Source organism: Watersipora subatra, chromosome 8 (genome assembly GCF_963576615.1).
Source record: "Watersipora subatra chromosome 8, tzWatSuba1.1, whole genome shotgun sequence".
In the NCBI taxonomy this organism is placed as follows: Eukaryota; Metazoa; Bryozoa; class Gymnolaemata; order Cheilostomatida; family Watersiporidae; genus Watersipora; species Watersipora subatra.
This window is the reverse complement of record NC_088715.1, coordinates 53,918,163-53,944,634: the sequence shown is the minus strand read 5'-3', so window position 1 is coordinate 53,944,634 and position 26,472 is coordinate 53,918,163. Positions and strand designations below refer to the sequence as shown.

Here is a 26,472-nt window from a genome sequence, read left to right as displayed (position 1 = left end):
TGTAATTTCTTGCAAAGCTGTCAGTGTGTGATACTAGTCTGTCCAATACATTAGTATGTTTTTTCTTATTTTCATTCAATGTTTATCTTATTATTATTATCATTGTGCACTTGTATTTGAAGGGTTGTTGTAGGATGGTCTCGATGGTTTATTAAAGAACACGCTGTCATTTAACGAGCGGGCAACATTGATCCAACTTCCTGAAAATGGCGAACGGAGATGTGATATCTTGGCATGATTTTACGCAAGAGACATCGATGCACGGAATAAGATATGTCAAGATGCAAAAGATATCTTTAGTGAGAAGGTGAGATGTTTTCAGCTCAGGCTCACTAAAGAATGATGCATCGAGGTTGAGTTTAAAGATGCACTTGCACAACATTTAGTAGATTTTATCAGAAAGTTTTGGTATTTTTGTATCGTTTGAGATTGTTTTTGATATTAGAAGTGATGGGACTGCCAGCATGTTTCAAGATTAAAATTGACAAAACTTGATCACAGTTAAAACGATCAGATCAAGCGAAAGGGAGATTATGGCGTCTATAGTTGCAAAGAGACCAACAACATAGAGACGCATAATGCTGCAACTTGAAGGCAATAGCCGATATCAATAACAATAGATGCAGGCAGCTGTACAACTTGGAACATAGTTTTAGCACGTATTTGTCTTCTGAGCGTTTTAATCTAAGAACATCTTGGTAGTCAGATCACCGCACACATCAAAAACGATCGTAAAAGATAGAAAATACTGACACTTTTTGGTAAAACCTAATAAAATTTTGTACAAGTTCATATTCAACTTCCTTTGCACCATACAGCCATGGTATGGAGGAAAGGAAGGGTGGAGGTATGGAGGAAAGAAGGGGCGAGACTAAAACCTTAGATACTATTGGCCAGTAATAGCTATTCCATTTTCTCTTCTACTGTACGTGGATAATCAATTGGGATTTACCGCCCCTGGGTTATTTAGTTGAAAGATAAAATGCTTGAATGCTGCTGAATAGGCACTTTTGTGTCATATAATGTTTATAACCAAAATCAAATTTATTGTATTTTTCCATTGTTTTTTTTTTAAGGTGATTATTGCGTTTAGCTCCCCTTGGTCTACTTTTTGCATTATATAATGCTTAAATACTGCTGCCTTAGCATTTCTGCTCTCATATAACCGTTTACATCAAAAGTAGTAAAACGTGGTGTTTTTTTTGCTTTAGCCAATAAGATATTCATCCACTTTTGTTTTGCAGTATTTAAGCGCAACTTATAAAGATCAAATTACCAATTTATTATCGATAAGTTCTGCAGACTTTTAAACGATTGATTGTAATGATATCGAACCAAATAAAACAGACCTGAGTTTTTTGTAACGTGTTGCTCAGGATACTAGATTTATTAAACCACACCAACAATAGTATCAATGGTTGGCTTTCTTTCATATTCCATTATATGATGAAAATCAGTCGGGATTTGCTTTCCACACTTTATATTTTGCAAGATGAATCCTCAACTATAGTAATATGGCAATATAGTAGGCATGGCAAAATAACATCAATAGTAAAGATGGGAACCAGATGGAGTCGACTTACATTGAAATTAAGTTTTAGTAGAATGCTTGCTGCCAGAGCACTTGGAGGTCATTGCGTCGTTATACTGATCATACACTTTTTCGAGTGAGCTTACACCCAGTGTAGGCTGGGCAGCATAATAGAACTGTTCGCTGGTCAAGGTCAAATGAGTTTAAGGGGAAATTAAACAGTACACACTCAGTCCACGGTTTTGCCAGAAGAAATACAATTGGTTTCTAATGAGATGTTATTGAATGCAGTAAGATTTGTTCATTGATCATCATATTTGAGAAGCTATAAAAAGACTTTCAAAAGGGTTTACTGCAAGTCCTTATGCTCAAGCCGGGCGACTTGTTGTTGGGCGCGGCTTCTGATTCAAGGTCATAGGCCGCGGCTAAAGCCAAGTTTTTAAAACTTACGTGAGGCTCAGGGCGGCTTCTCGATAAATGCGGACTCTGCTCGCTATAACCATAGAATCGCAGTCATGATACACTTTTATGTGCGGGGTTTTGGCGACCTACTCGTTTATTTTCAAGGTCATGTTTATGGAATACTTTAGACTAAAGAAGAATTTATTGCTAATGTTTAACTCACCACAGTCATAGGTTGTTAAAACTGTTTAATTCTTGACCGGCATCTTTCCATAAATGTGAAGCCCTCTAACAGTGCAATAAAAATCTAGCTGAGACATGGCAAGTAAGTTCTTGATGCAAGGGTTTAGGAATTTTAATTCGAACTTGGAAGTAAAAGAAAATTATTTTCACATTTACTGATATAGCCCGTTTTCTTATTCAACAGGACGGGGGTATAGCGAAACCTTTCCCAACACTCTCGCTTCCGAAAGGGTCAAGGACGACAAAACCTCGGTCATTAGCCGCGGTCTGTGGGCATACGCAGCTTGTTGGAGGATTATTTTTACTTTCGTGAGTCATCTGGTTTTGAGCACAAGCCGCGCGGCTTGAGCATGAGGACTTACGGTAATAAAATTTCCCCTCGTCACCAATTTTGACCTCTTCTTAACCGAGAATTTGAGAGTCCTTTCTGTCAATGATTTTACAGGCTTACAGCAATCTGTATTGGCTTATTTCTAATGCTAACTTTCTGTTTCTTCAAAGTTTTTTTATTCCAGTTTATGTTACTCTCAAAGCTAATGATCTATGGAAAATCTGTAAATTTAAATGAAGTTACCATTACTCGAGCCTTCTGGTATAAATAGTATTCAATACAGGCACACACAAAATAAATTTGAGCATCAGACCTTTTTGCTAAGACATGATACTAGCAAAATTTTATAAATGCTCTCAGAAGTTTTTTTCTTTTATATTAAATAACCACGCAGTGCGGGATCGTTCTTTTGAGTGCTTTTCGCGCAGCAAAATCAACACTAATAATTGCAGTCCCTTTACTGTTACTGTATGTTGTATTGTATTTAACTGCCACTGTGTGTTGTATTGTATTTAACTGCTACTGTGTGTTGTATTTTATTTAACTGTTACTATGTACTGTATTGTATTTAACTGTTACTATGTACTGTATTGTATTCAACTGTTACTATGTGTTGCACTGTATTTAATGGCTTTGGTAGGTTTGACTGCGTGATATATAAATAGAATAGTTTAATTCATGTATTACTTAAACAGCTGTAGGTCTACTGATGCTTCAGCTTTTCTTGTTCTAGAAGAAGCATCTTTCACAGCAATTTATCCCACTTTACAATTCCAGCTGCCGTATTTTTCGAACCATTATGCGCACTTGAATCCATAAAATATTTTTTCAAAAAATGAAACACGCTTCGTATGCTTCTGATAAGTACACTACAGTCACTGCTCGCGGGCCATTTACTAATAAAACAACAAAAACTCCTATGTAAACAGCTGAGTAGCCTGTCTTGACAAACTGTTGTTTTTGCGGAGTTGTCCCCCTGTCGAGCGGGCGAGCAACACAACAGCTTGTCGCAAGACGTACTGCACCTGATGCATCAGCTGCACTTATTGGGAGTTGTTCTCTTCCGTCTATGCGGCTTGGTTGCGATGTTATGTCGGTCGCTCCATTGGTAATCATAACGAATTTCGCCCAAAAATTTATGTAGAAAAAATAAGAATATAACGTTTAACCAGCGACCAGTCTCTGCGGTAAACTTTAGTAGAACTTGAGAACTTAGGCGACAACGGCGACTAAACATGTCGTTATTTGTGCGCTCAATCAGTTTTATTTCTATTTTTGTATCAGTCAGTTTTATTTGTTCTTATAGATTTTATTTTCAATTTATTTTATTCTCAAATTTTACTAATGTTTACAACAGAGACTGGTCTTTAGTTAAATGTTATCATCTTATTTTTTCTACATAAATTCTTGCGCGCAATTTGTTATGATTACCAATGGAGCGACCGCCATAACATTGTGGCCAAGCCGCATAGACGGAAGAGAACAACTCCTAATAAGTGCAGCTGATGCATCAGGTGCAGTATGTCTTGTGACAAGCTGTTGTGTTGTTCACTCGTTCGACAGGAGAACAACTCCGCAAAAACAACAGTTTGTCGAGACAGGCTAACAGCTGAGGTGCGCTGCTAATAGCTATTTACTTGTTAAGATACCTCTCTAAAATGGCATCGGTAAAGTGACATGGTAAAGTGACACACTTATTAGGCTTCATGTACCCTGAGAAGTAGCTGGGTCAAGTTACACCACCATATGCAGGCAGCTTGTCAGAGCTTTTGAAAAAGCTGGTGTCAATCCGAACCGCGAACAGCTGCCAAGTTTGACTTAGACACTGATGAGGAGGAACCCTGAATGTTGGACAAAACATTGAAAGAAAAATGAATATTGTATTCATTAAAATTGATCAATTTCACTGTTTTTCATTTGTTGTTGCTTTTTTCTTTATGCTTTTAAATGCATCTTATAAAATGGTGCCTATTATATATTGGTTAAGTACAAATATAGACCACGGAAGAGAGACTGCGACCTAATTTATGGTGCACCCTATATTGCAAAAAATACGGTTCATCTGTGGTCAGGGTGCCGATTGTGGGCCATAATTTCGTCGGAACTTTATTTGACTATTCTCTATTTGTTTCAAACTTCTAGCAATCTTTTGCATATTCTTGGAAAAAAAGATTTTCAGGACAGCTTCTTAGCAAGCTTCCTACTTAGTTCATGACTGTCCAGTCAACCTTTTACATCTTGAGCTTTTACTCATTTTATGTGCATTGTTCTTTACACTGCTTTGCCAAGGCATGAGATCATCATGAGTAATCAGTATATGGAGAAGTATCCCATGGAGTGGTAAGGTGCACCAGTAGTATAGTGGTTAGAGCGCCGGCCTGTGATATGGAGGGTCCGAGTTCAATTCCTGTGGGATGCAGTTTTTTTTCTAATGCTCTCAGCATAGTTCCAGACAGACAGATGAACACTGCTTTTATTAAAGTAACGATTGTTCATATTACTTTTTGTATTATTGAAATCAGTATTGCTTGATCCATTTCAGTACTTACATATCTTTTTCAAAGTTTATAGAAGACAAATTGGTGTAAATCTGTTTTTAGAAACGCTTTACTGAGATTATAGGGTAGCTTTGCAATAAATGCCATAATACTGTACTCGAGATATCAAGAGATTGCGGAAAAAGAATTTTGTTATTATTATTACTACTTTGAAACTATTTAAGATGAACTTTTAAATTTTAGTTAATTTTATTAGAAAGTATCGATATTTTTCTATAATTTAAGATTATTCTTGATGCTCCCAATGATCCGACTGCCAGGATGTTTCAAGATTCAAATCAACGAAACTTCATCGCGGTTAAAGCACTCAGGAGGGAAATATGTGTGAAATTATGTCACTGGTTTATATCATTGCTATAGTTGATAACAGCTATTGCCTTCGAAATTGCAGGGTTGTGAATCTCTATTCTGTCGGTTTTTTATTTGCAACTAAAGGTGTCATAATTGCACTTTCGCTTGATCTGAGTGTTTTAGCCATGATCAAGTTTTATCGATTTTAATCTTGAATCAGATCAGCTCAAACGTCAAAAAGAATATCAAATGATGAAAAAATATCGATACTTTTTGATAAAACGTGCTAAAATTTTGTGCAAGATCATTGTTATCACTTTCCACCTCTAGTGCTTACGTTACAATAATATTGGTGTTTCTATTAGAAACTCATCAAATTTGCAAGTCATGATAAGTGCCTGGTTCCTGCATGTAGCATCCAGCTATCATAGTTATACTCGCCTATTTAAGTTGTACTTGATCGCGAATAGTTATTGTCATTAAATTGTTTACTGTACTAGAGAAAATTACTGATATCGTATGAACATCATCGTCATCATCAGCGCGTGAGAGGAGTGTGCCAGCTTTCGTTTGAACAATGAGAGTAAAATCAATATTTCTCTTGAGAAATGAGAAGTTTAGTTATGTACAAGCATTCCCTAAGTGGCCCCACCTTTCCTAATGTATAAAGATAAAAAAGAAAACCTTTTCTAATCCAACATTTTAGCTGAGTGAAGCGTTTCCTGTAGCCATTGGTGACATCACATACTTCATGTCATTGTACGATTGCAGGAAGCCAGAAAGATATGTAATTCAGTTATTTCCTGTAAACACCCAAGAGCTTTTTTGAAAAAAATAGCACTCACTTATTGCTGATTGGCTGATTAGCCATTGGATGATTTGAGTGATTGAAACACCCGCATTATCGGAAAGTCGTAGCTGGTTCATGGTTGATGTCATTTCGATTATTTTTCGCATCTGAACTTGATCAGTTTCTTCTGATCATGGAAGCAACGACAAATGATAACCACTACAATGTATGTATTGTTACCAGCTGCTGTGCTACTATACTTTGGCTGTTCTATAAAAATATAACATTAGGATCCAGAGCTGTCAAAATAACAGCAAAAGTTAATTTATAGTTTTTCCAATGGCTTTCGGTCAGATTTTACTAGACAATAGTCAAACAAAACCTTAGGACCACCTATATAGTGACACCTACCATCAGCGTACACATGTACATGGTATGGAACATGGGTTGGCAAGGAACATGGTACTCAGCCCGAGTAGTTACTCGGGATGAGCACCATGTTTCTTACCATACATCTGTTCTGTAAAACATGTCCTCGTACATCCACTTAGAATTTAGTGCAATGGTTTTTACAAACCCCAGTTTTGTGAAAGTTCCTTGTTTGGTCACTCTGACCCAGTACAATGCCTCTTACCAAACTTTTTCTGTAAAACCAGTCAAAACTCAACCAACGATGACAATCAATGCATGGGTTATCACATATGATTTCAAATTTTATAAAATATGTGCCTCTATGTGTGAAGTAATTTCAACCTAGGATACTCTTTAGAACTTAACAGTTTCTTAATTGAAGCTAGTTTTTTACTGAAATTCATTATCAATGAATAAGTGATAAAGAAATAAAAATTGTTAAATGTAAGTTATTTTTATCTTCATAAGTAGTAAGTCTGAGTAGGTTATACTGAGTTTATCACTACCTCCGTCTCCTGATCTAATCACTGGAGTTAGCGCAGGAATGAGAACCTTGTTTATTGATTGTTATTATTTTTATTAATTATGATTTCAGTGCTAAATTAAATTATACACAGGTTCACATATATATATATATATATATACAATAAAATATAATATAGATGTATATATATATATATATATAATAGAGGTTTACATATGCACTTTTTATGTAACCGAAATGTTAATTTTGGCAGACGAAGCAAGTTATATGTAAATGTTTGACTATATTGCTGCACTTTTCTATTGAAGGTTTCCATGGTGGAACCTTTGTCAGATGAACTTCTTAAATTCACGTTAAAGAATTACACATTTTTTGCTGCCAAGATTTGTAAAGATACCAGAAAGTGGAATCCTTATAAAAACTGTGTCCTATAACCTGGTGGTCTGTGTCTGGTGTATAACCTGGTGGTCTGTGTCTGGTGTATAACCTGGTGGTCTGTGTCTGGTGTATAACCTGGTGGTCTGTGTATAATAACTAGTGGTCTGGAGTATCTGATCTGCAAACAACAGGTTTGGGTTTGATTCCCAAAAAACCTACTGGTGATGATAGAAATGACATCCAACCATAAATTGCTTTAGGCATGTCTCCAGTCGTTAAGGTTCCCTTGCCACTGAACTCATATACATGTCCAGCAAAAATCATATAGGCATAATTTGTATAACCATGTTCTTACAAACAGGCACATCCTCTGCCTGCAGTGAGCTAAGCAGACATCCTAATCGGTCTTTGAAGTATTGCTCACACTATAGCTCTAAATCTTTGTGCCTGTAGGGTACTATGGAGCGTGTTCATAGGCGGCTGCCTTACCTACTTTATGATAGCCACCTACCTCTTCCTCAGAGACTATGACAAGAAACTCCTAAATACAAAGATCAAGGTGAAAAATGCTTCGAAATTAAAGGTATATTTTAACGCTGAATTTTTTATGGGTTAAAAGCTGACCTTGACATTTAGCACAGCCGTTTGATGTTATATAAAGGAACGATAGTAAACTCATTAGTTACTAGTTGTGTTTATAAAGTTGTAACTATCATGTACATAACTAGTATGAGCCTGTCTATGGCTTATAGTCCTTTAGATCCCTTGATTCCATGGCACTGCGCAGGGCCCTCCCAGAACCCTTCAGTCGCTATTTTTTAAAAAAGCTTTGGGTTCAATATAGAGATGCATTGTTACGTTCTGTTGTTAGCGTTTGATATTTAAATCGATTTGTTACTATTATAGGATTGTTTAGATTTTTGTAGAAGAAAATAGATAGGTTCACAACTGATTGATGCAGGGAATAGGAAGCATTTTTTATTGCTTCACAAACAAAAGCGTGCGAATAACCAGTCAAGAGTAGACAACTCCAAAATGCAAACATTAAGGTCATCCGGTTTTCGCTTACATATTGGTAAACTACACCTATATCAAAAACATCTATCGTGGTATTATTCATCTTATTTGTGAAAACTTGGTGATATTCATTTGAATATTTCTTGTAACCTTGCTCAGTGTTATTCCTAACATGCAGCATATGAAAGCCCTGATTCAAGGATACATGACTAAATACAGTTACATCAAGTACCAGTTTGTATGAAGTGCAAAGTTAACAAGTTGCTTTTGGTTTGAATTACATAGATAACAAGTACCTGTGTGTGTTAAACAATGTTTCCATTATCATCGTGCTCATCTCCTCAATCCTAAAGTTTCTACCTTTGTAAATGGGAATACTTAGGATGTGTCTCTCATTCCCCTTCAGTCATCTTTTCTCTGTCACTTTACCTATTACTTATTGTAGTTACTTTTTATATCGGTGACAAATAATCAAGGCTATGATATGTTCTTTAAAGTACATTGAGATTCGGTTTGCACATTTCCTGTTTAAACTAAATTTTGTCTTAATTAATCTATAAGCAAATCTCCTTTCGCAGGTGAAATTGTTCAGGTTTAGTGAATGAACCCAACATCGGTCTAGATTGTCTTAAATCATTTTTTAAAATGATGGTTCAGGCTTGGTAAATGAAGATAACATCATTTTAGATTGTACTAGATAATTTTTTTCAAATTATCCATGGCTGCATTATTATGGCTGCATTCGGACATCTTGTTTTTCACAGGAAGTTATTCATTTTTTTGTCTATGTGTAAAATCGGTTTAATATTCACAAACTGAAGGAGCCACTAGTTTTAAAAAAGGTCAGATGAAAGATTTGTTAAAATTTCATGGAATGTGACTCCGCAGTTTCCTACGGTGACCATCTGTAATCAGAACTACTGGATGAAGAAATATACCACTTCTGCGGACATACCTGAGGCTCAAGCTTCCATGTTTAGAGAAATTCTTTCTGATCTGTACCTTGGTTATGTGCCTTCTCCACCTCCAGATGGCAAGTGAGTCATAGCCTGCCTCACTTAATTATATTTCATTCTAGAACATTCTTAAATTGTAAACAGCTCACAATAATATACTATCAGGGAATGCTATTCTATTTCTCACCAGTTGCTTTTAGCCTGCAATCATAATAGCATTGTTTTATATCTACCAGATTTGACTTTTATCAATCTTTGAAATCATTCAAGGCAAAACATATTTTAAATCTCAAACAAAACTTATCTATCTTATCTGTTACTCCAAAAACATTAAATTATAGAAAGTGGTGATACAGATAATCATCAATGGTTCAGACTGGGCCATGTCTGGACATTGCAAAAAAATTGCTAAAAGACCAGACATTGAAAATTTAGTACTGTACCGTAATACGCATTAAACACCCTATATTGTTTTGCGTACATACTCCTAGACGACAATATACAAATACAGCATACATTGGAGAGTGAAATATGGTTTTACTTGTAATAAGGTACAGTATAATATTAATAGCAGGGATATTAAATGAAGGTTACATTGCAACACTGGCGGTGAACTCACGTATGTCGCTAGAGCTACCAAACAGTCAAATTTGTCATTCGTTGGACGGACAAGGCCGCATCAGACAATTGTTCGGACACAGGATGTTGATCAGATAATTGTGGGCTTGGAGGAGTGAAATCTGAAAAAGTGGAAGTCAACTATATTGAGTGGAAGTTGACTGTATTTAGTGGGAGTCAACTGTATTTAGTGGGAGTCGACTGTATTTAGTGGGAGTCAACTGTATTTAAATATTTTCAACTGCCAACCTCCTGCTCGGGAGATATCTAGTTGACACTCAAGATGGTCAGCAGTCATATCGGTATTTTTTGCAATTGTTTTTGATGTTTGAGGTGATCTGATCGCCAGGATATTTCAAGATTAAAATAGACAAAACCTGATCGCGGTTAAAGCTTTCAGAAGAAAAATACATGCGAAATGATATCACTATTGCTGTCGTTGCTATAGTTGATATCGTCTCTTCATTGATGTTGATCTTTTGGTCTATGTTGAAACTATCGACGTCATAATCGCGTTTTCACTTGATCTGAGCGTTTTAACTGCAATCAAGTTTTGGTGATTTTAATCTTGAGACATCCTGGCAGTCAGATCACCTCAAACATAAAAAAACTATTACAAATGATAACAAATACCTTAAGAGCAAATCTGCTAAAATGTTGTGCAAGTTTATCTTCAATCGTAAATCAAGTTCATCTTAAAATAATAATAATACTAATAATAATAATCATCTTAAAGACACCAAAAATAATTTGGAAGTTTTTTTGAACTGTTGAACTATCTACTAGATATATACGAAATGCTTACTAAGTGAAAATAAAATTACCGTGATATATTTCGGCACTTTCTACTTCTTTAAATAAAACTACCTCTAGTGATCTTAAGCTAAGACAAAATTAGTTCCCTATTACCAGCAAATAGAAAAAGATTTCATGTCCTTAAAATACCGATCTAGTTTTCTACTATATGATATTTCTTTGTTTGAAACGGTGAAAGTTGGAAACCTTTACCGTTGTTTTTATTTTCTCTCTCTGTTTATTTCAACTACAAAAAAACACTTATCTCATGATATGTAGTTTGAAAGTTAGAATGGCAACTATTGTTATATGTTAAATACAAATCAATTTTTTGTCCAAAGACTTTTTTATTACCCGGACAAAGCCGGGAAGTACAACTAGTATACATATATATATATATATGTATACTATTGTATATATACTATTGTATATTGTATATATGTATATATAATCATATATATATATATTGTATATACAATATATATGTATATATATATTGTGTATATATACAATATATATATGTAATATATATTTATTAACGTAAAGGCAGAAGGTCGGTATGTGCTCAGTACCACATCACCTGACAAGTAAATGTATAGTTAGCATGGCAAATATTTTACCAAAAAGTTGGTTTTATTGCATAATATATAGTTGCTTTTGTGAGTAACATTTCTACGAAGGAATGGCTCCAGCTTAACCAATCCGCTTTCAACTGCCAGATATCCAGGAATAGCTGACGAATTGCTTTTATTTAAAAATATGTTTTAGTTGAAGAGATTGTGATTTTTCTAGTATTTGTCATCTTGGTAAAACTTAGACTAACTGCCAAATATAATATCTTTTTTTTATTCATGTGTTTATACATGTTTATATTTGATTTGCTCTGACATATTAGTACCTGGCAGTCTAGTGTGCAGTGAGAGGGATTGTCATGTGTAATAAATATACAAACAATTATTCTGGATGCTAATAAGTGGTTGATTGACACTGTTGTTAGAGAGTTGGTAATGAGGCTAAAAATCAACAGTTTTAATTCCGTTTGTAGTCTTAATTACAATGTTCAATCGGAGCAAAGACACCGATCATTCAATAGGATATTTCCTTGTGGTGGTAGGTTTTTAAATAAAGTGTTTATTTGTATAATTGTGTATGATTCAATGATTATGTGTCGAAAAAATTTGACTTCATTAGCTTTAGTCTTGACATTATGCGACTCTTACTAGATGATTTCAAACCAGCATGAAAGATTTTAGAGTTTTAGTAGGATAACTCCAAAATTACTGACAATTGAGTAGCTCATAACTCATAAAATTTGTGATAATTACGGTCTTGCAATAGGAAAAAGACAATTTGTTAGCAATCCAAGAGTGGACAAGCCTAGGAAACTCTCAGATGTAAAGCCCTGTAACTTACTGCAGGTACAACTGGAGCGATCCATATTTGATGAGTATTGTGAACATGTCTCGGAATGGCATGGACGAAATGCTGAGGTCATCAGCTCACCCGATGAATGAGACCTTCTTTGCCTGCTTGGTAAAGGGACAGTCAACTCCTTGTGATACAGTGTTAAATCAAATAAGAACAGATGCAGGCAGGTTTTATTACGAATATCTTCTCAAGTACTTTCAATGGATGACGATTACCGGGATTTTCCTTCCTTGTAAAGTGGTTCACTTATTGCTTGGAATGTCATTTCAGGCTATTGTTTCCAGTTTAACGAGAATGGCACCTTCGAGTCAAACTCGGCCGGCAGAACCGGAGGCATTTCATTTATGCTTGATGCTATCACTTCAGAGTATTATATTGGTCCTTTCTCCTATTCTGAGGGATTTTCTGTAAGTTTCTTGAAAGTCTACTTTAAAAAAAACATAATTACACCGGAAATTGTGACGCTGCAAGCAAAATAGTCACTGCTAATGCAAGAAGAACTAGTGCAAGCAATAACAATTGGTAACGCAGGCACTGATTCTTGCATGCAGGCATTGGTTGTAATGCATGTATCGGTTGTAATGCATGCATTGATTGTAATGCAGGAACTGATTGTAATGTAGGCACTGATTGTAATGATGCTAAATGCTGTTGCTGTATTCTCCAGGTTCTTTTACATGACCACACAACGGTTCCCCTAATGGCTGAACTTGGTTACGGCATTCCAACTGGTACTGAAATGATCATGAACATCCAAAAAACTGAAGTGAGTGACTTTTGAGGAATTGTCTTCTTTCGAAGCTCCAGCTAGCTTTACTAAATAAATGTTCAAGTTTTATTTGCAACAAAATTCACAGTACAGTTATTTGGTATCGAAAGGTTTACCATGTTTTACTCTGCTATGTTGTAGGTGCAAAATATGGGGAAATGTGATTACTTGCTCTTAAAAGCTCAAAAAACGAACAGTTAATTGCAGCCATCACAAAAACGCCGTAGTTTGAAATCTCTTTATTTCGATGGCGTTCTCAAACATTGTGGTTCTTGTTTTGACACGTGATATTATCAAACTCAATATAAACTGTCTTGTAGCACTAGTTTATGATGAGCCCTTCGGGTTCTAACGAAAAGCCTATATCAAATACATTGGAGAGATGCTCGCTACTATGCAGTTTTTTTGGCTGGGTCTAATCATCTAGTCGTAATCTGATCATGTGACCCATACTTCCTGCCAAACAGTTGCGAAACAGTCCTGCGAACAATTTCTGCAGCATTTTTCGACTATCACAGGTGACCAACAGGTTCGTCATAGTCATCAGAGGGTGATGTGCACTCCTTCTAGCTAAAGTTAAAAAATTCAACAAATTTTTACGGTAGATTTTGAGATATCAGGGCTCAAAGTGGCAGCATTACAATGATGGTGAAATAAAGGTGTAAGGACAATAGACTAGTGTTAGACCGGTATCTAATTTAGTGTCGGATCGGATATCCTTGCACTTTTTTATTGGTTTTCCCGGTATCAGTATCCTCGGTATTTACCATCTTCGGTATCCTTTGCCAATTAAGAAAGTTTGGCATTGTCATTCGGTATATGGTTTTCAGTGTGTGTTTAAACTTTAAATGGTTTAAAGTTTGGTTTAAACATTAAACCATAACTGTCTCGAACAACTTTTATCATTGTGCAAAAAATAGCCTGTGCAAAAAACATTCTTTAGTCAGCAGTATATTGTTATGGCTAGGAGACTCCTTGTTTTAGCAAGCCAAAAAAGAAAGATGGAAATATAGGTTTCATGATAGATGTTTTTATTGTTTATTCTATTAAAAAATATAATTATTGATACAAACGTTATGTATAATAGAGAACAGATAGATAATGGCAAGGGGCTCTTTTTGTTAAATATACTGAAACAGTTTACAGAAATCGTACTATCACATATTGTAATCAGGTAATGTAATCACATAATTATACTCAGCCCAATTAGAGTCCAGCCCCGATAGAGTCTCTATACATCCTCCCATCTTTGGAGAAGAACTCCCAAACCTTCGAGGCTGGTGGCATTATCAATGTGACGTAATATAATAGTAGATACGGTAAGCGTGGAAATGTTCGTTGAATTCGTTCGCCAATGCGCTGAGATTAGCATGCTCGTCAAAGAGGCGTTTTAAAAATCTATTCGGATATCCGTATAACCATTTACCGATAGGCTTGTACGAATAAATACCGATCATATCAAACCGGTCATGGATAACCAGCTGTCACCGAAAATGATTGGTTTCCACGGATACCGAGAATCCCTCGGTATCGATAAGAGCGGATAACCAAATACCGGCCCAACACTACAATAGACATGGTTTTATTGAGTGCGTGAAGCATATTTGTGAAAATATTTTGACGAATGAGATTGCATGAAATTGTGAAAAGAAGGAAAGAAATTCCAAACTGCAGCGTTTTCGTGATGGTTGTGATAAACTGTTTGTTTTTTAGCTTTTAAGAGCTTGTAATCACATTTCCACATATTTTACACCTACAATGCAGCAGAGTAAGACATGGTGAATCTTTTGATACCAAATTTCTTTAATGTGAATTTTGTTATGAGTCAACGTTTAAAGAAATCAAGAGAGCAAATGCCACAATGTTTCATTATCTTGAAAATAGTCTAAATGATGTCTACGCACAGGTAATTCATGTTCTTATAGACAATTCGTGAACCACCACCTGCCGATGATAACCAGTCAGACTGCTTTGACACAATGACCAGAGAAAATCCTCTCCACTTCTTCGACAGCTACACCTACCAGGGGTGTTTTCAGGAGTGCAAAGCTGCTTTTGTTATAAACCTCTGTAGCTGCCGTGACCTTCTGCAACCGCGTAAGCATCTGTTGGTTTTAAACTATTTTAAACTTCAGAAAGTAGCAGCTTTTAGTTTCGTTTATGATTGTTTTTAATGTTTGAGTTTATTTGTCTGCCAGCATGTTTCAAAATTAGCGTTTCAAGTTTACCGTTTCAAGAAAGCACTATTATGACATCTATAGTTTCAAAGAGACCAACAGAATAGAGACACGAGCGACGATAGCAAGTAGTGTCATCATTTTAACGCATATTTATCTTTCTGAGCGTCAATAACCGCAATCAAGTTTTTTGATTTAAATCTTAAAACATTCTGGCTGTCAGATCACTTCAAGCATAAAAAAATCGCAAATGCTAGAAAAATATCGATACTTTTTGATAAAATTTACTAAAATTTTGTGTAAGTTCACATTTAACCACGTAAACAGATGATCAAAAATTGAAAAAGTTGGTAAGGTTCATTCTGTCTTTTTAGAAATGAAATAATTTTTTCTTCTCTGCTTACAGTCATTCCTCGGCATAAGAATTACCTGACATACAAAAAGTTGGAGATATGAAAAAAATCTGAACAAAATTTTTGCCTTAAGATACAAACACATGAGACGGTTCTCGATGCGGTCGCTAGGCCACCGGGTTCGCAAGACGCCGCCGCTTACGAAAACAGCGTCACTTGATCATTTTCATCTGACCAGTTTGGAAAGTGATGCAGAAAGCGAAACAAAAATATCAAGCTGGGGAAAGAAAACGAAAAAATTAAATTGAAGACAAAATTATAATCAAGATAAGTATAAGATTTAAACTCATTTTAAGTGTGTTTATAGTAAGTTAAATTCATTTAATTTTAATAATTTTATGGTATGTTACCGTCAGAAAAGTTTAGTGCACCGAACGTAATGCAGTTAAGTCTTTCACTCTGCGTGAGCCGCCACCATCTGCTACAATGGTAAAAAATTCACACAGTACTGTACATCAAAATGTTTCATTTTACTGCAGTTAATAACCAATGAATGGGTATTTGTTAATTTTTGAGTGTAGGTATTAAATTAAAACCAAAACACACATTTGCCATAGTAGTATCCTGCTATAGGTGGTTTTTGAAAAGTTGGGTAGCGAATTAATTTGTATTTAGTTAGTTTAAAAAGGAATAAATGCTTTGAGATACAAGAGAATTACATACGAGCTCAGTCTCGGAATGCAATAAGCTCGCATGTCGGGGTATGACTATAAGACTAACAGTTGCATATTTTTCGTATGGTGCACTAAATTCTATCAGCCACACTTTTGCAACTTATATGAGCCTATGAGGTGAAAAGGTTTTTTAGATCAGTGTAAAGTGGGATGCTCCATCGGCTAGAATTGCAAAACAGTGTTCAAAGTTGTTTTACTTCGCATTGTAATAATGGTTGGTCACTATAAACTATTACCAAGTTTTGCCTAGCCTGTGGTTTTATTGTCGTTCTGAGATGGCATTTAGTTTTTACTATTGGATATCGTTTAGCATCTTATTCATTTTGTTCTCTAGGATAGAGTGGCCTCCACTAACACCGAGTGTTTCTTCTCCATTTTTATGACACTTGTCTAAAGGTCACACATATCCCTTATCGTAATTCATTCTAACAATGCAGTAATTGCGTTACATGGGCTAGCTCTTTAATTAATGAGATATTTTGAAACCATATGACTTGAACAGACTATAACAACATGACCGCTATTGTGGTCACAAACATAATTTTGTAAACAATTCTGAATTTATATTATGACATACTGTATATATTATTATATATTATTTTGTAATTATATATGGTTACCGTACTTTTCGAACTATAAACCGCACCTCTATATAAGCCGCATCTGCTTTATTTTCCAAAAAACGATAATAAAACAATACATAGGCCGCACCTTTGTATTGGCCGCAGAACTCAGGACGGTGCTTTTTAACGCGGCAGCAACTTTGCTGTTTAAAACGGAACAGTGCCTAACGGCAATGTTTCGTATTAATCGACGCTTTTTAACCTAGTGTCTAACGGAACAGTACCGTTAGGCCTTGTTTCGTATTTTCTTTCACCGCTAGAGGCGCACTAACCAGATATTCTGGTTAATGCGCCCTAGCGGTGAAAGAAAAAGCCACAGAATAGCCGCACGCCTATATAAGCCGCATGGCTCAAATCGTCTGAAAAAAGCAGCGGCTAATAGTCTGAAAAATACAGTGATTCATATTAAATTAATGCATATAACATATCTAATATATACAATAATTAGTATATATTAATTATCATATATTATATATTATTTGTACATATAATTATCTTATGATATATTTTAATAGTATGTAATAATTAATATATATTAATAATTATATATTATTATTATATTAACTAGAAGTTCCCTTGTCATACAGCCCACGACCAAAGTGATATTGGAAAAAAGAAAGGGTACTGCTGGTTGAGAAATGCAATATTAGCAGTCAAATGGCACTGCAGTGCAATAGGAGAACTGCAATGGTAGCTGCAATGGTAGCTGTAATGTACTGGGTGTTATTATGTACATCAAACAGCAATAATGAAATAAAAAGATTACATATTTATATCTTTCTCTTGCAATAAGAGAAATGCAATATTAGAAGTAAAATGGCAAGCTGCTGTGTAATATACACAGTTTGAAAGTTGGTTGTGTTGGATGTAGAATGTTTTTGATAGCGATCTGTAACAGAAAGCGAGCATCAGCATTCACGCGTCTGGAAGTTTTCTGCAAACTGGAGCAAAATAAAAAATCTTCTCGTCATAAAGTGGCATTGTAGTTCGGCCCTAGCTTGTACATAAGATGTAAATAATTTTGGCTAACGTTCTAAATAATTTAATGAAACCTTCGGTAATTGGACAAAAAAACATAGGCTGATAAACTGTGTATCACAATTTTGTACCTGTAAATCAGTCTACTCCTCAAACGGTCTAAGTTTATTACCGAAACCTTTGGATAAATAAATTCGAATGATTATTCTTATAATTAAATCTTATAATAATTTTATAAAATCGAATAATTATTCTTATAATTGAATATTTTGCAAGATATTAAAAACAGAAAAATATTAGAAACCTTCGGAAATTCGACAATGCCATAGACTGGTGTAATCGTTGGCCGGTCTTAATTGTGATTAAAAAAGGCTTCTCAGGATGTAATAGCGATTTTAGGCCAAATTAATCTGTCTAGTTATGTATTATCCGATCAGATGGGTAAGGTTTAGAATATTGTCTACAAATTTCAAAGACTTGGTAACATATTTAAATAGGTTTATACATGTATGTGTTTTGTATCATTATTATGCTTAAATGACTTCATTGAAAAATGGTTAAATTTGTTCATGAGATTTCGGTACAAGGGTTTGCGACGGTGTTGTTGAATAATCATGAGAATAAAATAAATAATTTTCGTGAGTTGTGCGCACATATGGATTTATCATAAAGCTCCCAAACAATCACTTCGTTTGCGTTTGGTCATGGGAATACAGTTATAATATTATATTTTTGTAATATATGTAAAATAATATATAGTATAATTAATATATATACTAAATAATGTACATGTATATTAATTATTATATGTTGTTATATTGTATCATTATAATGTTGTAAGTCAGGATGAAACACTGTTTATAGATATCTGTTCAACTTCTAAAAGCATATTTTAAGAGCAATGTTTTATGGCTTAAAGTGACCTCATACTGCAAGAGGTTAGCCACTAATCTCAAATGGCTATCATTCTAGTTGAGTCACAGGAATAATATAACACCAGCAATTAATTTAGTTACTCTACATCCTTCTGTATCTCTCTAGCTGTTAGGCAATGGCCATTGTTTATGCTATAGATCAACAATGCTATTGTTATTTTATTTAAAACAATCCGAAAGTTTTTTGACTGAGGGGGCTATGACTATTGTAATTTTTGTTGAAACTTTCAGCTCTGAACAACACACGAACATGTGACATGTATGAAATGCTCTATTGCTCTACCCCTGCACTGCGTAAGTACTCTCAATCTAACTGTTTTTGTGATAAATTAGCCTGTGGTCATGGCCATAAAATCACCAAAATACAACCAACTGCGGATCGACGTAGCCCGTTGTTATAAGGGAAGGTCTGGTAATGGGAGTGATTTACTTTGATTGTAAAAAATTTTACTTCAGTTTTGAGCTATGCTGGTTTGACGTGTGTTGTAGGAATGCTATTTCACTACTGTTGGAAGTAATGCTGGCTTAACTTTTGTCGTACCTATTGCTGGTTTTACTTCTGTCATAAGTAATTTTTGTTTCACTTCGAAATAAATCAATCTGTGGTCCTGGTGAGCTCTACGACAATGTAAGTTTAGAGACCAATGATCCTTATTCATTCCTTGTGAGTAATATAGTACATACTAGCGGAATGCCCGGCATTGTACATGTATTAAAAACCAGCTTATAATGTACAGTAGTTGCTTGCCATTAGCCTGGCACAATGCCAATGGCTAATTTAAAGGTTGACTTGCAATAAAATTCACATTACAGTTATTTGGTATCAAAAATTCACCATGTCTTACTCTGTTGTGTTGTAGGTGCCAAATATGTGGAAATGTGATTACAAGCTCTTAAAAGCTCAAAAACGAAAAGCCGCCGTAGATTGGAATCTCCTTATTTCGATGACGTAGCCATGAAATTTGGTTATTGTCTTGTCACGTGATGTTCTCACAAGAATTGAAAGGCCAATAAAAAGCTCAATTTAAAATTTATCGTAGCATTAGTTTATGACGAACACTTCGGGTTTTACCGAAGACCCTGTATCGAATATAGATGCTCGCTACTTTACAGTTTTCTTTCGGTTTGAACTAATTGCCAAATCGTAATCTGATCATGTGACCAAATACTTCACAAATAATTTCTGCAGCACTTTTCGATTATCACAAGTGACCAACAGGCTCGTCATGATTATCAGATAATGATATGTACTCCTTCAAGCTAAGGCTAAAAAATTAAATGAATTTTTACGGTAAGTTATAAGATATCACTGCTAAAAGTGACAACATTATGATGACGATAAAACAGACGCGTAAGAACAATAGACATAGTTTTATTGAATGCGTGAAGTATATTTGTGAAAATATTTCGACGAATTAGATTGCATGAAAGTGTAAACAGAAACCATCTCTCACAACTACATCACATTTGAGTCGTTTTGGAAAGAGAATCCAAACTACGGCGGTCTCGTGTGGCTGCGATTTTCTGTTCGTTTTTGAGCTTTTAAGAGCTTGTAATCACTTTTCCACATATTTTGCACCTACAACACAACAGAGTAAGACATGGTGAATCTTTTCATATCAAATAACTGTAATTTGAATTTTGTTGCAAGTCAACCTTTAAGTAAGCTAGTTATTTATGGCTCTTACTAATCTGTAAAATGACGTTGCGCCGTAACAGAGAGGGATAGCATATTTTCACCCACACACAACAACATATATCGCCCAAGGAATCTATCAATCTTGTGCAGCTAAATTGGTAAAGCATTTGCCTGGCGAACGGGGGTTCCAAGATTGAATCTTCTGCGATACACGTTTTTCATTTCAATATTTTAAAAGCTATAGCTGGACAAACTGAACTACAGACTGAGATTTATAAATATAGAGATAGATTGTATTAAGCGGTATATTTGAGCATAAAGCTTCGACCTGGGATCGGCTAAAATCACTAAAATAGGACTTACTGCAGATCGGTGTAGTCCTGCGCGGTAGGTAGGAGAGTTCTGGTCACGAAAGCAGTTGTTAGCCACGTGTGGGTTATCATGGTTTGTGATGGTCACAATGGTCAGTATTTTTCAAAGCACATATGTTGACGCTGCTCTTTTTGAGAAATTGTCAATCTAGTTATCAGACAAATTCTCTGCATGAATGTGTACAATAAACTTTGTAGTTTGGGGAACATCCCTTTTGTTGTCATAAATCTTTGGTTCTTGTTTGAAAGCATTTACTCCTGCTGTGGAAATGTTCGTTCTAGTTATAGGGACAATATAGTCTTCCTTTGGGAGTTATTTGCTCAGAGTGGTAAGCGTTTCACTTCTGTTGTTAGTAATATGGTTTCACTTCTGTTGGAAGTAATATGGTTTCACTTCTGCTCTTAGTAATTTGATTTCATTTCTGTTGGAAGTAATATGGTTTCACTTTTGCTGGAAGTAATGTTGGTTTCACTTCTGTTGTAGGTCAGTTTCATGCCCACTCATCTCATCTCGATGCCTGTAACTGCAAGTCTGAATGTCGAGAAATTCAATACTCAGCTAAGGTATCTGCTCTGACTTTCCCAAGTGTTGGATATGCACGAAGCACTTTGAACGCTACTCCTGGTAAGCTCAAGAAAGTTGTGCAGAGAAAAGTCAGGACCTAATGGTTTAGAGCTCAAGGCTTGTGAACAGCAGGCGGGGCTCAGTACCTGAACAAACCACCAACTAAAAAAACTTCCATTGTACATGTATACTGTTTACAATGGGTCTATTTTTCATTTTTACCAGCATCTTTACATTTACTTAGCAGAACTAAAATAGTTAGATAAAATTTCAACATCAAATATGAGCAATTAATTTAGTGTATTGTCAAGTATATGCTGAAGCTTTTAACGGTAAGTAGGAGGTGGAGATCAAACTAAGTTTGCTATTTCAGTGCATTGCTGCTTTCAAATTGCGGCTATGCGTGAAAAGCTTGTGGCATTAGAAAAAGAGTTCCTTTGCAGGTGTATTCGGAACTATTTATAATCTGGGTTGATACAGTCAATCTTTTGCTTGAGATTACCTTATCACATGAATTCATCAACAGATGATGCTAGACTGCAGAGAATATGTACCTCTATACTTTAGATGATTAGATAATCAGTAGCTGGCAAAAATTAAAAAGAAAACGCCAAATAATAAAACTGAATAAGGCTAAGTTAGTTTAAACTGTAACATTACCAACGTTAAAAAAAGTTACATCAACTATCTCTATAACCACTTTTACCTCAGGGCTCACACATCCCCTACCTCTATAACCACTTCTACCTCAGGGTTTACACGCCTTTCAGCCTCTTCTTATGACCTAACTTGGTGGAAACGCACAAGTGATGCATTTGTTGACATTTTCAGGACAAAATTTGTCGTCAAAACAGGCACAAATAGCATTTTATCATTGGCCATGAAAATGATGCAGCAGACAAGTGGAATGAAGACTTCCTATGTTATGAACAACATCGTTCATAAAAACAAGGACATAAATATTACTACTTTAGCATCAGTCATGACTATGAATGAGGTATATAATTTAGATGAAGATTGTTAAAATTGTATGAGTGAGGTGTATAAGTTAGATGAAAAGTGTTAAAATACCTGAGTTGTGAATCCTGGTATGAAAGTTATAGCTTAAGGTACTTGTGAACATGGATGGTCACCGATGCTAGAGGTTTCAAGTTATAAACAATGTATGTGATCAAACAATATTGCAGTTTTTATTATTTTTGGCAAATTTCTTTATCTCAAGTTCAAGCCAAGCAATTAAAAGTTGTCACTGCAGGATTTATACACTAGAAGTAGTTTTATAGTCTCTTATTCGTTAAATTCTTAGTTACCAGCCAACAGTAGCTTTAAAGGCGATGAAGTTAGCCAATGAAACCAATGACTGTTTCTAGCCACAGTGTTTGGCAAGCTCTGTCAGTGGTGAGAACACTTTTTCTCTTGTACGAGTACGGGAAATGATGTCTATGTCGCCATAGTCTTTAAATATATAAACAAATCGTGAATGTTGCTTTTTACTTTTCTACCCAAGATTCAGTCAGCTAGTATACTTTTTGAAAGATTCTTAGTAACTAAAAACACATTGAAACAAAATCAGCCAAGCAACCCAAAGAAATGTTGTAGCATTGATGCCCATATCATTACGATGACACATCTGTCTGTGTGTCCAACCTTAATATTTATGCAGCTGTTAGTTGTTACTATAAATTGTTTCATTTTATTAAAATTAGATTTTTCATATTTTTAGAAGAAATTGACTACATGAAAAAAAACTATGTGGCCCTTACTATCTACTACGGCCAGATGTCGTATGAGAGACTTGAGGAAAAGGTTGCTTTCACTCCCTACGATCTGATTGGTAAGGTCAAACTCACAACCTATTTGCTTTAGTTTGTGTGTCGGTGCTTCAGGGGGTAATTAGGTAGCCATTACTGTTGTAGAAGATGTAAGGTGGATGTTGCAATGGTACGACATGATGTATGTAATAGACGAGGCATGGAAAGCAATAAGCGTATGCTTTTTTAGACTCTGTAGAATGATGTAGCCTGAGATCTTTGTGAATAGTTAAAGGTTGAGATTACTATTACTAATTGAAAGTTTAGTGAATACTAAAAAAATTTCAAATGAGTTTTCCTCATGTAATTAATTCACCCTTTGATGCCGAGCTTTGAATTGTGGGTTGTAGTGAAAAGCTGTATTGTTCCGTACAAAAGGCTATCTTAAAAACAGTCATTGAAACTGGGTTTAAGCCTCAAGCATGATAGAAATAGTTGATAAACTTTCTAGGTAAATATTTTGCATCTTTTTAAGATGAGCTTACGCAAAACTAGTATATTTTATGTAAAAGTACTGATATTTTTTATCATTTTTGATTGCTTTTGATGTTTGAGGTGATCTGACTGCCAGGGTGTTTCAAGATTAAAATTGACAAAACTTGATCGCTGATAAAATGCTCAGAAGAGAAATACAGACTGAAATGACATTACTAGGCTCACAATTGTCTCTCTCACGTTATTTATCTCTGCTATTGCATTGAAGTTGCAGCATTACATTTTTCTATTTTGTCGGACTCTTTGCAACTATTGACGTCATAATCAGACTTTCACTTGATCCGAGCATTTTAACAGCTGTGAAGTTCTGTCAATTTTAACTTTGAAACATTCTGACTTTCAGTGCATCCCAATCATTAAAAAAAATTGCAAATGATAGAAAAATATGATTAATTTTTGAGAAAATCAATTTAAACTGTGTGTAAGTTCATGTTTCACTGCATGTCGGCCTGACATGATATCTGTGTTAGCCGAAAAATGTTGAGAGAAGACAACTCAAGTGCCTAGGCTTGCATGTCATCAGGTTTCACCTATTGATTATTATATAATCTTACTCAACGGTAGCCATTTTGTGGGTGCGTCCTGTAAGAAACTTGAAAACACATGTCCTTCTATTGCCCACCTTTAAACCTATCAGATAGTATGCACATCAGAATGAGGCTGGTCATCAAATCATTAACCTGAAAGTTAGATGTGTTTTAAAATCACCTTCAACGGTAATTGGTACTGCAGTCACTTCTTCATCATATCACGTATGTATATATTCAAAAATATGTCATTAAGTTTTCTATCTACTTATATAAATCGGAGCGTTTCTTTATTTTTGTCTGTTGTATGTCCAGTTTATAGTGATTGTTTAAATACGCACACTGCACCGCGTGAACTACTAAAAGAAAAATATATGATCAGACTTCTTCAAAAACAATGCTTGCAGTCCGATGCACCGTGAGAGATAATGATGTGTAATAATTATAAATTTAATTACTTCAAGTCGCACTGTGGCTGCATGTTTCAATGTGCTTGGCTTAACATCCGTGCATCCAAATGCATGGGTTCAATTCCTGTGGTGTGCAATCTTTTTTCTTAACATCTAGACAAAGGGCAGACACAGCTCTTATTATAGTAAATATTTAGACTAGCTTAAGTTACTCAAATTCATAAAATTCATATTCATGAACTCCAACTAATTCACAAGTAACTAAAAAACATTTTATTACCCGTGCAGCAACTCTACTCATCCATTCCTGTCCATTCCAACCTGTCCATTCCTCTACTCACTTACATGGTCAGATAATCAAAGGTGGAATTATATGATTCACCTCAAAAATCAAATAATTCCCTTGATATTAAAGAATGGGTAGCATTTATATTCATAGTTAGTTCCACTAAACTATATAAATTACTTCTGGTGTGCTTGCATAAAATATTTGTATGAAAAACTAGATTTTGTTTTGTATTGTATTTTAAATGAATGAATGTTTATTTTTACAAATAACTTGTTATATAATTTGGTAGTACTGGTAATGATTATAGTTTTAAATAGCTCTGCAAACACTTCAGTGAGATCTTATTCACCTGTTCTTCTCATCAGTTAATCATACCTCCTATAATCAAGCAATTGAGAAACTGTGATACGGAAAACTGTTTCTTTAACGATTCCAGTTTATTTCAAAAACATTTAGCTTTTTCTGGTATGATTTCAACAGTTCTGCAGTAATTAAATGTAGGTTGGGCTTTTTTTTTATTGTGAAGCTATTACGTAGTCTATTTACTTGTTCTTAGTTATGATAGTCTTGTATTTAACTGGTGCGTAGTATTAAAATGCATGTATTTAAGCATAACGTTCCAGTCAACTTTCAGTTCGATAGGACTCAAATACTATATAAGCAAATCATTTGACTGGCGCTAAAGTGATTCAGTTAATACCATGATTGTATTATGTATAAATACATGTGTCTTGACATAAGATAGTTTCAATTTATTTGGATTTAATCTATTTATATAGAATTAGTTAGTCGCGTCTCATAACCAAGCTGTAATAGAATAGAAATACACTAAAATCGTTACTAGTTTAAGAAAAAACTACTTTTGGTAGTTAGTTGTAGTTTACTAATTTGCTCCAACAATCCTTTTTGCAACAGTTTTATCAAAGTATTTTTACTTTCAAACCGTTCAGTCGTCTGAATGAGTGAGAGAAAACTAAGTTACACGTAGCTAATGATCGAGTGAAGTGGGTTCTAATATTTAAATGTTTAGTAACAGAAATCAACTCGATTTGTTGCAGCCAATCTTGGAGGAACCTTAGGTGTGTGTATAGGAGGGAGCCTTCTCACGTTGTTTGAGTTTGCAGAGTTTGGCATTATCTCTCTCACAAACCTTCTAGCAAAGAGGCAGTCGAAACTGAAGTCTCTTGTGAAACCATTTTCTGGTAATGACCTTTACCCTAGTAAGAATACATTTTAGTAGGGTGACTACATGGTTCAGTTAAGCCGCTCTCACTGGAGAAGATGGTATGTTTCAATGAATTTCTGCTATTCCACTTGCCAGCATCTCCTTTTATCACTAATATTTTTTAACTCATCGGAATATTGGTAAAAATATTTAAAGTATGTTGTAGTGCCAATTTTTATTTTAGAATAAAGAGTAACATGATTTAGCTTTAAATAGCAAAGATAGAGTCATTCATTTATGTCACACATCAGAGAAACCATAGAGTCATTCATTTGTGTCACACATTAGAGAAACAATAGAGTCATTCAATCGTGTTACACATCAGAGAAACCATAGAG

At 35.0% G+C, this 26,472-nt stretch overlaps 1 protein-coding gene across 1 annotated transcript; it reads left to right on the top strand.

Moving 5' to 3' along the window:
* Positions 1 to 206: 206 nt before the first annotated feature.
* LOC137402737 (acid-sensing ion channel 2-like) lies at positions 207 to 26,217 on the top strand. Its single transcript, XM_068089241.1, has 11 exons — positions 207 to 307; positions 7,873 to 8,002; positions 9,325 to 9,473; positions 12,224 to 12,396; positions 12,504 to 12,640; positions 12,901 to 12,999; positions 14,928 to 15,099; positions 19,034 to 19,096; positions 21,297 to 21,437; positions 23,101 to 23,211; positions 25,968 to 26,217. Exons 1-11 carry the CDS (start codon positions 207 to 209, stop codon positions 26,144 to 26,146), a joined length of 1,455 nt encoding a protein of 484 aa, XP_067945342.1. The 3' UTR covers positions 26,147 to 26,217.
* Positions 26,218 to 26,472: the final 255 nt, after the last annotated feature.